Genomic DNA, 12,281 nt, shown 5'->3' on the forward strand with positions numbered 1-12,281 from the left:
TTCAACACTACGTGTTGCTCTCCGGACAACACATCAACCCGAGGTATGGGACCAGGTAACGAGCACCAGGCTGGAGACAAAGATGTCCTGGAAAATAAAACGTGTGGCTGTGGACCGTGCACATCCTTCGCTCAGCAGCGACCCAAGCAGCTGGAGAGCCCTACTGTTTGGCTGGAACAGAGTCAGCGGCTGTAGCCGTTTTGGCGAAAGTTCATTATCTAGTTGCAAGAATAAAAGAGTTCTGCTTCCACCTGCAAGGTGTTGCCTTGATTTGCAGAGAAAGGAGCTGCAGGGTGGGATGGAAGAGGCAGACCAGGATGTAACAAGGGGACCACAGCAGCCTGCAGCTCCCAGATGAGTCTCACCTACTCAAGGACTTTGAAAGAGGCAGAGCCAGATATGTTTGTACAAAAAGCTGCCACATTTTATTGCTCTAAAAACACACATTACACTAGAAGCCTAATGAGCAAGACCAAATACAGTTCACAAAGAAAATCCAGGACGAAACAAAGAATGGGAACAGACAGACATTCAGCTGTAGTGCAAGTGATTCACTGTCGGAAAGACGCAGTGGGTACTGACAACGCTTTGTACGGGGATGGGTCCTTCCCACCCCAGGGTTTTACTCATTCACAGAGAGGAAGGTGGATGTGCCTCCATCACTGTTGTGTGTGGAGCCTCCACCTCCATCACTCTGAGATTTCAACTGCATAGTTAGTAGCAAGTTGCTCTTACCCCTTTCCTGTGCGTCCTGCAAGATTAAGGACTTTTTTTTTTTTTTTTAGTTGTTTTAGAGCCTACCCCTGTGTAACACAGCTGCAGGAGGTGGTTATGGCTGGGAGGAACAAATGGCCTTGCTGAGTAACACATCCAACCTAACTCCTCCCAAAAGGGCAGAACAGCAGAGGCTGAGCTGGGAGATGATTTGCCCAAGCACTTGTCCAGCTCCTGAAATGCACATTGCACCTCGAGGGCTGGTGGAGATGCTTGTGTCCTCCCATTCCTGGAACATTCACCCTGCTGTGACAAGGAAGCATGGGGTAACACAGCATATCTGACCTTAAGATATGCTAGCTACTACTTAGATCCCTTGCAGCAGGAGACGAGAGAAATCACCTAAGAGGTGTGCTTCATCAGAGGATTAATTTAAAGCAGCCCAGGATAGAGGAAGAGGGATGGGCCAAAATCAAAACCACAGAGAATATTCAGTATTAGACCTAACCTTTGCAGCTGAGACCCATTTCCAGAAGGATGTTCAGCCCTGGCTGGAATATGACTGTGTCTAAGCATGGCCTGATTACAAGAGGTCTCATGAGCCTCAGGTTTCCACTGACCTTCTGAAGATCAGGATCTCTGGCAGCCCTGTACCAGAGCATTTTCTTTCTCACATGGCTATGGACCAGGTCTTGATATCTTCACTTCAGTGAAGCCCTTCCCTGAAGACAGGGGATGTTTTTTTCCTGAGGAAAAAATGACAAAGATGAATTGAGCTTCCCAGGGCTCGGCCTAAGGAGGAAATGCCTGAATATGAGATGAGATTGGACTCTTCAGGTCCTGTGAGAACCTCATTGGAGAAGTATTTTCTGAGTGACCTCCTTTCTTCAATATAGAAGGTCTGAGGGTTTTTGCTACAACATTTAGAGTCTGAAAATCACAGTGGCTCTTTCCAGAGGTAGAATGGTCTTTTTATTCACTGCACACACTGAGAATCAATGGGTATTACAAAATCAGCTCCTGCCCAGAGCAGTGAGGTCTGGGTACGCAGCAGAAAGCGAGCTTCTGCTCTTCTCTTCACGCCCAATGTGCTGCCAGTACCCAGGTGTCTTTCCACACTTGGTGCCATCAACTCACTGTAGTCAATGCATCACCCACTCTTGAGTTCTCACGTAATAAAACTTCTGTCCCATCGTCTCCCGAAAGGCCTTGCCAAGACCCAAGACCTGGCAAGCAGAACCTCTTCCATAGAGACCTCGTGGATTAGCCATCCAGCCTGGATGCCATCAGTGGGGACTGGGTTGAGCCCGTAAAACCTCTAGAGCAGGGCTTTCAACTTCATTTATCCTTACACAGCTCCAAGCACCCTGATGGTGCCTCTAAACACAAATAATAACCACCATGCACTGTGAATGGGCGTATTTACTACCGTGACACTACTACTCTAAAGGTCCTTTCTACCTGCACAAAAACGGTCTCTTGCCCACATGGAGGTGACACCATCCACTAACTATCACTGCAACTCTTAAAAGCCATGGGTGCTGTCACCAAGTCACGCCCGCAATGATGGCAGCATCTGGCTTAGTTTCAGCTGCATCACAGACAGCCAAAATTCCCAAGAGCTCCCACTCCAGGCACGCATCTGTAGGAGTCAGCGCTCTTGAAGCATGGATCTGAGACACCTCCTGTTACAGCAGGCACAGAGACACTGAGCAGACGTGGTGGCCAAAGGCTCCAGCTCAGCTCTTACAGAAGAGTCCCTGAGGCCCATTTTCAACAAAGGTGTTGAGCTCAGAGCTGAGTTTTGCATCCTGCTAATGGTGACAGAGCTGATCCAGACTGTTCACTTGCCTTGGCCCCAGTGTCAGACCCAAATGCCACAAAACACAGCATGGCCCCGCGTCCAAGGGGCTTCTGCTGTCAGTGCCAAGGGAGCAGAGCAGACCCAACCGTGCCGATGGGTCCACACCTCCAGGTGACCTGGAGCAGCATCTGCACCAGCCCCAGGGACTGTCCCAATGCCATGGACCAGCAGCAATCAGATGAAGCCAGAGAAGGTCCTACCAGTTCTGCGGTTCATCACCACAGGCGTAGGTCAGCCTGCAAGCGTTAACTCTATCGCCTTTGCTTTGCCTGTCACCTCCTGCCACTAAAGCTACCGTGGAACTACTCACAGAGCAAAGCGGTCACTACCGAACACATGCTACGTGCATCAGCTTGCAACATTCCTCTACTAAACACTACTTAGCTCCCCACACACCCTGAAATCAGAGCACATGTCCTGTCTGCACCTCAACCACCCAGTGAAGGTCCTGCGCAGGGACGCTGCTGGCTCCAAGAGCAGAGGGGCTCTTACCGCTGAAGTACCCGCGGGCTGCAGCGTGTTCCTCCCGCAGCAGCCGGTTACCGCCGGCAGCGTGACCGCGCAGGAGGCCGCGGTCCCTGCACACGCGCATGAGGAAGGCCGACGGCCTACGCGTCGCATGCAGCAGCAGGGATCAGCCCGGAGCCGGGGGCTCTGGAACGGCACGGCCTTTATTGGAACAAGCCGCATCTGGGCTGGCGGTGCCTGCTCCACGTCCCAGCCGAGCTGGTGTCAGAGCACCCGCGGTTCGGAGGCCTGGGGGAAAGGGGCTGAGCGCAAAGTGGCTGCCCAGCATCCAGCTGCGAGGGCCTGCGTGTGCAAATAAACCCACGCCGCGTCCCGCCTGGTGTAAATCCTCACACCTCCCTGCACTCCAAGGAAGAAACAACAGCTAGCGTTAGCCGGCAGCTTCGCCCCTCCATCTCCAGGGACTCCTCTGCTCCCACCGCAACGCGCACGCTGCGTCCGCACCCAGCCACCCCCTCCGGCGGCAGCTGCACCCCAGGCTCTGCCAGGGATGCGCTGGTGTCGCTCAACCGACGTGATTACACACCGTACCTAGGGGAAGGACGTCTTATACAGATAAGTTTCCAAAACAACACTGCTCAGAATCCGCAGAGTGGCTGGTGGACAGACCCTCCTGACAGACAGCTGAGCGTTTCTCAGACCTCAGTGCAGCCCTTGGTACCTCAGCGAGTCAAATGGGACCACAAAGCGCTGGTGGCAGCGGGAGCCCAGCTTCCAGGGCAGGGGAACAAGAACCGGCTGCAACCCCCACTGCTGCTGCTCACCAGAGCTGCTGGCTGCCGAGCACAAACCTCCAATCCAGCAGTTACAGCCCAGTTTTCCTTCCTTTTCTCTCCCAGAAGGGGAAAACAAATTCCATCATCCAGTGGCCCAGAAGACGACAAAGAGGTCAAAGGACAACACGCTTTCTAAAAGTCTGAGAAACGCTCTGAAGGCTGAAAGAGGATTTTGCGGCATCCCAGTTACAGCATCCCAGTTACAGCATCCCAGTTACAGCGGGGCTCTCCCTGGGTTCAGGGACTCCCCAATTAAATGAGGCAATCCTTTGAAGGATAGGAAACAGAGCACTCCTTTCTCCTGTGTCCAGAGAAAATGAGCCCCATCTAAATACTTAAATAACTACAAATAAATTATTCCCCCTTTTCCTGATCCAAACAAAAAGCAATCATGTAAAATCAAATAAATTAAAACCCCCAGAAGAAATCCTGATGAGCAGAGGGGGATCTGGACTTATCGAGCGGTTTTGTTCTGCATGATACAAAGCAAACAGAAAATACGATGCGAAAACTGCTGATGGAGCCTGGAGTAAAGCAGCAAGACATCGCAGCTATCCACACTGAAACGGCGCAGGCTCCTCTGGGTTTGTAAAGCGAGGATATGTCGCCTTCCCATACAAAAGCAGCCCAGGACTGCTGCAAAAAGATGCAAAAAGAACATGAGCCCAAAGAGAAAGGCTGCACCAGAAGCAAAGAGCAGGTCCCTGGCGCAGAGGGATCGGTCACAGGAGGAGGAGTGGGTGTAAGGAGTGCGAGGTAACAGAGCGGAGTCCCAGGCTCTCGGGAGAAGGGTGCTCCTGCACACCAGTAACCCTTACACCAGCAAAAAATCCCGCTGGGCTCAAGCAACAGTACCCTTTTTCAGCTGAGGTAAAGCAAACCTTCTTTCCCTTCTTCCCCAGTAAGAGTGAGGCTTAAGAGAAGTACCCTTATTAAGACAAAGTAATTAAGTTTTGTAATTCAAGTAAATTGCAGTAACTGCCTGCAGTTGCACCCAGAGGCAGAGGGACCGTGCTCTGTGGGTGTCAGCCCCGATGCCTCTGATGCCTGGCCTAAGGGGACCCATATTAAAATACAGCCATGGAAGAAGACCAGGCTTAATCATCACCATGTGTTGCTAAACCCTGGATTAGTGTTTACACCCCGGAAGGGCCACACCAGAGCGCGTTACGGAAAACGTGTAACGCGCAACGGCAGGTTACCCCCCGGCTCCTTGGCTCCCATGAGACCGGCGCAGGCAAGGAGCTGGCACGTCAGCTCCGTCCCTCCTCATCCCATCCGGAGAGCAGTTCCCAAATGAGCACTGCATCCTCGGCTCGCTATCTAAGGTGTCACTCCAAAGAAAGGCTACTTATTTAGGCTTGTAAAACAGCACTCAAAGAGCCAGCACCTCTGCAGCAAAAAAAAAAAAAAAAGTTAAATTTAAAAATAGGGGAACTGTGAGATGGTTGAGGAGGAGAGAGGGGCTGCTGCTGAGGTCTGGCTGCTGGTGTGAGAAGAGGGCACAGCCTGCCCCAGCCCCTGAGATTTCCAGTGGCTGCAGTGTCCAGGGAAATCGTGGCATCACAGAGAGGGAAATAGGCAGAGGGAAATAGGCAGAGTGGATTTCTGTATCTTCACCATCTCAGTGTCCAGGAGAGGTGACCCTGAGCTCATGTGCTTCAGAGAGCCTGTCCCTCCAGGGCCCCCGTGAGCTTCTCTTCATCCATTTGCTTCTGCTGCTGGTGGATCCGGGCGTAGGAAATGGCATCTCCCCTGCAGAGAGAAGGGACAGCGTGGGGACGTGAGCTCCAGGTGCCCGCCGTGGTGGGTAAGCGCCTGGCAGAGAGGTCTCCCAACCAGGGCCCGGGCCTCTGCGTACTGAGGAATGCCAGAGTGAAATGAGACTTGCTGGTCCTCTCCAGCTCCACCAAAGCTGCTCACCACCCCCAGAGCTGGGCCCATCCATCCAACGGCTGCAGAAAGAGGGCTGGGGCCCATAAGGCAACCTAGACTGAGATCCTACCCAAGGGACAGCACAGAGCTTCCGCAAACCCTAGGACCTTCCCTCCCAGGGCTTTGAGATGATGGCAGGTAGATGTTTTCTCCAGCAGCATTTACCCCTGAAAGCATGGTTGATACAAGAGGAAAGCAGAGCCTTAGGGAGGGGGACGGGGATGAGGGCTGGAGGTCCACCTTCCCCTCCCCTCCCCAGGCAGAGAGATCTCTTACTTTTTGCCGAGTGCTGACAGCCCATAAAGCACACCGGTGGCAAACGCAATGGCATTTCCAAAGAGCGTGGTCAGCGTCAGGCTGAGCATGACGGGGAACACAGCCATCCTGGAAGAGAGAGGCAGATCTCAAAGCCGAGCTCCGCTCCCCAAGGGATGCAGGGATGCTCGTCCACAGCGGCACGCCCACGTGCATCCCAACGCGGCTCCCGGGATGGCTTCCTCACCACAACACACCCCAGGAGCATGCTCACCCGCAGTAGAAAGCGGCTTTCTGCCAGGGCCGCAGCTTGTCCGCCCTCACAGAGACGGCATTCGCAAACTCAATAAACTGGCAGCAGAAGGGGGCTTCGCACAGGAACAGGACAAAGGCGTTGAGCCTCCGGACAGAGCAAACCAGAGTTAATCCCGTTCGCGTGGCCCGGAGCGAGGATGGACAATGCCCCCCAGGCCCCAGGTGATCCCACGCCCAAACGCAGGCAGAAGGGGATGGGGGGGCTGGACCCCACCGCGCTCCCTCCCCACTTCTTGATAATTCCCAAACCCTGGTGCCCCAGGCTTATTTTGGATACAGGTATCTCAGTATTTACCTAAAAAGGGATAAAGAAAGAATATAAATAGAATAAACCCAGCGTCTCAGCCCTTCTGATGGACCTGGCAATTCACAGAGCATGCAGAACGTTTCACTCACGTCCACCGCCCAAGCAGGGCAGCTCTGCCCCTCGCTCTGCAGTGTCTCATCAACCCAACCTCCCTCCCGGTAGGAAAAAAAGAAAAAGAAACTGCTCACATCATCCAGACGCCGGCTGCAATGTTCAGGGGGTTGATGGTGACGCAGTTCCAGAGGCCAGCGAAGGCACAGGCTGGAAAGCAAAGAGGCTTTTGGTGAAGACCAAACCCAGCGTGCTGATGGGGGCAGCGGGGCTGGAGCAGCACCAAGGCAAAAATAAATAAATAAAGCAGAGGTGAACCCAGTCTCTTCCGCACACTTCTGGTCCTGCACTAGAGGTGGGCAGAAAAGAGCCAAGTTTGGGTCTCTGCTAAGACAAATGGAAGCGGATGTTAAATAAAGCAGAGCCCAAAATATCCCCAGCGCTTCTGACCGTAATGCAGGGAGAGGAACCAGGCAGCAGCGTCCAAGCCAAGGCTGCAGCTCCTGCATCATTAAACTTGCAGAGCGCTCCCGGCACTCGATACGGCCCTTTGCCTTTTCCTCCGCCGACGCCAACACGCTGCCGCGGCTCGCCCCGGAACCCGAGCAGGGAGGGCGGCGAGACGCAGCTGAGCCCACAGTAAGCACCACCACCCTGCAAAGCTCCAGCTAAAATCATGCAGCCCTTAAAGGCTGCCCTGGGGAAGGTCAGCAGCACAACGAAGAGCAGAGTCCGTCTCTGGGAACGCGAGCAGCCTGGGTTCGGGTATTTCAGATCTCTGCTCGCGTTCTGCTAAGGGATCCCTGCTGTAAGCAGCCCTGACCTTCAAAAGCCTGGCACGCGTTTGCAAGGTTTCTTTTAAGCAGTCGTCGCTGAATCCTCAAAGTTCCCTTAAAAAGTTATCCGTATTTACCGGGCTGGGAAACAGAACTGCAGGCCTGGGACAGGACCAATCTAAGGGCATCCCACAAGCAAGCGACCTCCTGGTTTTAGGAAAAAACCAAACAAGTTTACTTTAAAAGGCTTCCTCGGACTATTCCACAGGACCCATAATCTTTCAGAGAACCCTGCAAGAAGATCAGCCAACAGAGAAATGCCAGCAGGCACGTTAACATCCATGCTCCACAGGTGCTTCTCATCCTCCCACCACAAAGGGACCAGTGCCAGTGTCCCCACACCGCAGGGGGAAACTGAGGCACGGGGGTGGGATGATCTGCTCATGGTCACAGAAGCAAACTGCTGAAAAGCTGGAAAATAAGTGGCAAGCAGGATTGCTGGGAGCAGTGGGCAGCTCGGAGAGCAGGGCACACCGTGGAAGTTTCTAGTTCTCTGTGACCAAAAACCCTGGGATGCTGAGAGGAGAGGCGGTCAGGGGATTCCCCACAGGCTTGTGACACTTGACTCACCCAGGAAAGCACACTTCTGAAAGCAAAGTTAAGTGGCTTTCAGGCACTTTATCATTAGCAGAACAGCAACAATCAGCTGCATCTCAACTATCCCCAAAACGCAGCCGGGGCTGGGGCAGAACCCTGCCTTGTTTAACAGAACGGTGGAGAGGAGCAGTCCAAGAGCTGCAGAGCTGATCTCAACCACAGAACAAACCTGTGGAAGCAGAAGGTTATTTTTTCAAGCAAGTTTTTGGCCTTACTCTTTTTTTAATCTAGTTTTGTCAGGATTCTGGTCTGGTTTTGTCCCCAAACACCCTAAAACCACCCTTGAGCACTAAGCACCCCTCCAGGAGTCCCAGCCAAGCAATCACCCTGGTTGCCAATGGACTCATGACCCAGCAAGCCTGAGCTGAGCAAGCCTCTACGTCAGCACCAGCCAGCGGGGAAGCAGTCAGAGGTTTATAATCGCAGGAACGCCGCACTCGGTGGCGGTTGCCAACAGCCACAGAGATAACGATTCGGTGACCTTCGGTCTCCTTCGCAGAGCACCGCATCCCACAGCAGCCTGGTACATCCACTGGGACGGGATCAGCTCCTGCCTCAGGAGCCAAAAGGGGACAGTGCTGCCAACCCAGAGACGTCTTTTCGCAAAGCGGAGGCCTTGCAATAGGTTTAAAACACAGATAACACTCCATGGCACGTGAACTATGGAAGACAGACAGCTCTGCCATTTGTTCCCATCCCGAATCCCTGAGGAATCACAAATAACTCGGAGCTAAAATGGAGGGGGAAGAACACCACCCCCCACAAAGGCTCTATTCATCTCAGGCAGCTGGTCACTGTCCCCAACACGAGCCTATTTTTGCTCCTGGAGCATTTCACAAAAGCCACAGACTCTCCCCATCGCTTTACAAACAGAACACAAGGGAGCGAAGGGACTCAGCCAAGGTCACCAAGCCAGCCTGTGCGAGAGCCAGAAAGAGATCCCAAACGTTGTTTTCCTGGTTCCTGCTCCAGCCCCTGGACATTTCTGGCTTAAGTTGCGGGCTGCAGGTGTTTGCATGTGGTAGACATTGTCTGCCAGTCTCACCTCCACTAACAAAGTTTCTCATGCTTTCTACAGGGATTTTTTCTTTCTGTAAGAAATAATCCAGCCCTGTAGCAGGGCCACAATCCAGGTGCTCACAATCCTTACAGATGACTTCTGTTCTTTCATAACAAGCCCTGAAAATGGCAGCTTTGCCCTGTTATTAGTCGCTCCTTTTCCAAAGTGTCCATCTGCAACAAGGGGATGCTGAACAAGGAGCATTTTGAAGAGGGCTATTACCAGCATGGGGCATTGGAGGGTTGCCTCTTTCCAGCCTCCCATTTCCCTGCTCATGAGAGGAGGATGTGCCTCACGCCACCTCAGTCAAACAACTCAGACATTTACCTGAGGACAAACGTCCTGAAGGGAGACTGTCAGGGCTACAGAGGAAGCTGTCTGATTCCCCAAACCATCCACAATCCTGTAAAGGGCCTGGCTCTTCTTCCAAAAGCTTCTTCTCACAGACTCACCCAAATATGTAAAACTCTCAGCTTTCCTTTAAAAACAAGTCATGAGTTCTCAGAGCTGTGAACAAAAGGTCGGGAAAATAATCCAAGTATAACTCAGCTGCTTTTAAACATGAAGACAGAGGGAAAAAAAATGTCTTCAGAGACTTGTGCTGCTTTCAAGCCACATGAGCTGCTCTAGCACAAGGTGGGCGATGCCACCAATGCCAACACCCATCCTCCTCTCCAGCTCCTCGCTCTCCATCTGCATCCCCCCGAGCTCTGCACGGGCCAAAGCCACACTAAAAGTGCCGAGCCTCCAGCTCCGGCCCCAGCCCGTGGGAAAGACGCCGCTACACTAAACCCCCACCTGGGACCTGCACTGAAGACACGTCCCAGCTGGTCTCTTGGCCGTCGGCCGGGACCAGAAGCACGGGGGGCCCCAGGCAGAGCATGGCGAGGCCAGGACGCTTTGCCCCGTAAGAGCAGTCCTACCAAATCTTTTCACACCTCCAGAATTTCAGCACCTGAGACATAAAACAGTGAGAGCACCATATGTTTCACCAGCCTAGCCAAAAAGGGCTGTAATGAGCCTGCCCGGCAGTACCAAGGTCTACGAGGTCGGCCGCGAAAACACCGGGGGCTTGAGCAGTCAAGTCCTGAGGCAAGAGCCAGGCATGGGAAGGGGGCAGAGAGAGGGGGATCAGCCGAAACACTACAGCTGAGGGAATAAATCAGGGCTGACTGCACTGGCTGAGAAACACTCTTGCTGTACTAGAAGTCATGGACCTGAAGCAGAAGAAATTCTCCATCCTGTGCTCTGCAGGAGATCAGACTAAGTGGTCATAACAGTCCCTCCTGCTTTTAAGAGCTATTAATCTCTCCACAGAATGTAGCAAAACAGCACTACAGGACAGGCTGATTTCTGGCAAAGCTGCAAAGACTCTTTCCCTGGGAAAATTTTTTTCAGCAGCAGGTAATTCAGAGCACAGCCAACTCGCTTCGCTGTGTGCCGGCCCTCTTCTCTGTGTGTCCAAGACTAAACCCCTTAAAAACACACAACACAAACCAAGTCCATTACTCGCCTTCAAAAAAAAAAAAACCAAAAACACAGGCAGGCCCTCTGTGATCAACAGCAGGAGTAACGGGAAACATGCTCCGACATTCAGGATGAGGAAAGAGAATAAGTTGCGGGAACACACCAACACCTGACAGTCAAACAGGATGAACAAAATCCCACGGCCCCTGGTCAGGCTCTGAACCTGACCCTGCTGAGCACCCTGAGCCTGGTGCTCGCAGCAAAGTCGTCGCCTTGTTCATCCGTCCACAGCCCTCCCGCGGGACCGGGGCTTGGCCGCTGCTCCCGCCACTTCCAGCAAGTGCTGTGTCCGAGAAGAAACTCGAGGATTTGCAGATCCCCCCGGGACGTCCCTTCACCCAGGTGCCGAAGTACGGCAAGTTCAGCGAGCGCAAGGGACATCCCTCCTGTGCAAGCCAAAACCGCCCCACTTCAGGCACGTCCATGGCCAAAACACAGCAAAGGGTGTCTAGAGCAGGCACAAACTCGTAACCCCAAATGACCGTTTTGTGGCACACCCCCCTTACACAAACGTGACCCTAACACGAGGCGGACAGGACCCCTGACGCGCGCTTTCGCATGCAGAAGCAGAACCGAGGGGGAACCTTTGGCTGCAAGGAAAGGGGATACTTACACACGCCCCCGATGACCCCGGCAATCCTGCAGAGCCACCTGTACCACCAGGTCATGCCGTCATCGGCAGAGGAAGCCCCTGGCTCAGGGGCTGCTGCTGGGAACTGCTCATCCTGAGAGCTCATCGCACCCCTGCTCCCGGGGGGATCAGGGGGCAGCACCCCGCTCCCCGCCTGAGCCCCAGCAGAGCAGGATGCACCCCCCCAAGTGACACTACCCCCGTGTCCCCCTCCAGCCAGCCCAGGACACAGCCCCTAAACCCAGCCCTGCCGCTGCTGGGCCTCTCCCCTGCACCCCTGAGCAAGGCCTGGTCCTCCGGCGGCACCCCCAGGGCTGACAATGGAGGGTCTGCGCCTGCAGCGGCGATGCCAGCGGCCGTGGAAGCTGCCTCCACGTCTGCCTGCGTATTGCATTGTGGGTCCCCTCCTCCAGCAGGCAGGGCTTTGATGTCACTCTCATTAAAAGGCTGGTGGGCAGAGCCCGTCGTGTACATATTCATAAGCAGCCACGCAAGCGCGCGCCCTCCACGCCGAGGTCTGGGGCGCACAGGAGCTCCAGGTCCCCCTTCCCCTGGCTAGAAACTAGATGCTGTAATCCAGGCCAGCGTGTGCTCGGAAGAAAGAGAAACATGAATTTTTGCATGAACATTAATTTAACGCTGTTACGAAATTCTGCCCTCGAGATAAGAGGGAAACACCCCCCTTAATCTGAATGGAATCAGGTTTTCTCCCCAGAAAATGGGAATAGAAGCAGCACTTTGTAAGTCAGAGACATCCTAGTTGGCAACCTGTTGGTATCCAAACAAACAGTGCAGGGAAACAGCCTTAATTCTCTTATGTTATAAAGACAACAGCTGCATTTTTTGCAAATTAACATGGAGCATACAGCCAATAACCGGAGCCCA

The 12,281-nt window shown here is 53.5% G+C and overlaps 1 protein-coding gene across 1 annotated transcript; it reads right to left on the minus strand.

Moving 5' to 3' along the window:
- Positions 1-5,343: 5,343 nt before the first annotated feature.
- Positions 5,344-11,530, minus strand: CACFD1 (calcium channel flower domain containing 1). The gene is made up of 5 exons (XM_010125675.2): positions 11,379-11,530; positions 6,883-6,955; positions 6,347-6,472; positions 6,094-6,201; positions 5,344-5,637 (listed from the first exon to the last, which is right to left on the minus strand). Exons 1-5 carry the CDS (start codon positions 11,500-11,502, stop codon positions 5,544-5,546), a joined length of 525 nt encoding a protein of 174 aa, XP_010123977.2. The 5' UTR covers positions 11,503-11,530; the 3' UTR covers positions 5,344-5,543.
- Positions 11,531-12,281: the final 751 nt, after the last annotated feature.

Source organism: Chlamydotis macqueenii, chromosome 20 (genome assembly GCF_036417535.1).
Source record: "Chlamydotis macqueenii isolate bChlMac1 chromosome 20, bChlMac1.mat, whole genome shotgun sequence".
NCBI lineage: Eukaryota > Metazoa > Chordata > Aves > Otidiformes > Otididae > Chlamydotis > Chlamydotis macqueenii.

Excerpts from the sequence above, each read along its gene's own strand:
- CACFD1 (XM_010125675.2), bottom strand. The coding sequence starts at position 11,502 with ATGAGCTCTCAGGATGAGCAGTTCCCAGCAGCAGCCCCTGAGCCAGGG. Across the intron at positions 6,956-11,378 it reads CGGGGTCATCGGGGGCGTGT|CCTGTGCCTTCGCTGGCCTC; the intron begins GTAAGTATCCCC and ends TTTGCTTTCCAG. Across the intron at positions 6,202-6,346 it reads AAAGCCGCTTTCTACTGCGG|GATGGCTGTGTTCCCCGTCA; the intron begins GTGAGCATGCTC and ends TCTCTCTTCCAG.